The sequence below is a fragment of the Phalaenopsis equestris genome, unplaced genomic scaffold (assembly GCF_001263595.1).
Source record: "Phalaenopsis equestris unplaced genomic scaffold, ASM126359v1 Scaffold001196, whole genome shotgun sequence".
Classification (NCBI taxonomy): domain Eukaryota; kingdom Viridiplantae; phylum Streptophyta; class Magnoliopsida; order Asparagales; family Orchidaceae; genus Phalaenopsis; species Phalaenopsis equestris.
This window is the reverse complement of record NW_018165635.1, coordinates 199,345-200,090: the sequence shown is the minus strand read 5'-3', so window position 1 is coordinate 200,090 and position 746 is coordinate 199,345. Positions and strand designations below refer to the sequence as shown.

The window sequence follows — 746 nt, the reverse complement described above, 5'->3', positions numbered from 1 at the left end:
TATATATATATAAATATATATATATATATATATATTATCATTATGTTGGAAAAAGAATGAAGGAACTGCTGTATTTTTGTTACAACTCAAAAATCAACAAATATTCAACATCATCTCTAATAATAATAATAATATCATAAAAAAGAATTTATTTCGAATAAGATTATAAATATCATCCTCATGATGCAAAAAACAATCTACTCGAGAGCTCCAGAAACAAAATATCGAAAAATAAATAGATAAATTCTCACAGTTTCTTCTGCGTCATAAGAAGCTTGGCAAAAGACAGCGAAATGTTCAGCAACTTCTTCGCCCCATCATTCCTCCTCCGAATCTCAGCCGTCGCCACCTCGCCGCACTCATTCTCGCACGAAATCACGTCCGCTACCGCGGCCTCCAGCCATTTCACCGCATCCTTATCGGCCTCATCATCAATGGCGGCCGTCGTCGTGTCGAGCTGATCGACAACGTCAATGTACAGATCCGTGCAGTCGGAGACGCATTGATAGACGATTGGGTCGTCGGCGGCGTCTGTCTGTCGGGCGGAGAGATAGGCGGCGGTTTGGGAGGCGTTTTCGGCGGCGATGCGGACGGCTATGATGGAGAGCTGGCGGAGATCGGCGTTGTGGGGAGGGGATTCGGCTGAGAGGGAGGAGATGCAGAGGTTATGTAGATTGGAGCCGGTGTGGTTGCAGGCTTTGAGGATGAGGGCGGGGATGGGTTGGGTGGAGGCGGCGGTAGCGGCG

At 46.5% G+C, this 746-nt stretch overlaps 1 protein-coding gene across 1 annotated transcript; it reads right to left on the bottom strand.

The window, feature by feature from the left end:
- Positions 1–179: 179 nt before the first annotated feature.
- Positions 180–746, bottom strand: LOC110033490 (cell wall / vacuolar inhibitor of fructosidase 2; the record flags this gene model as incomplete). The annotated part of the gene is given in 1 exon segment (XM_020737485.1): positions 180–746. A coding segment is annotated over 1 exon segment (499 nt), but the record flags the coding sequence as incomplete, so codon positions are not given.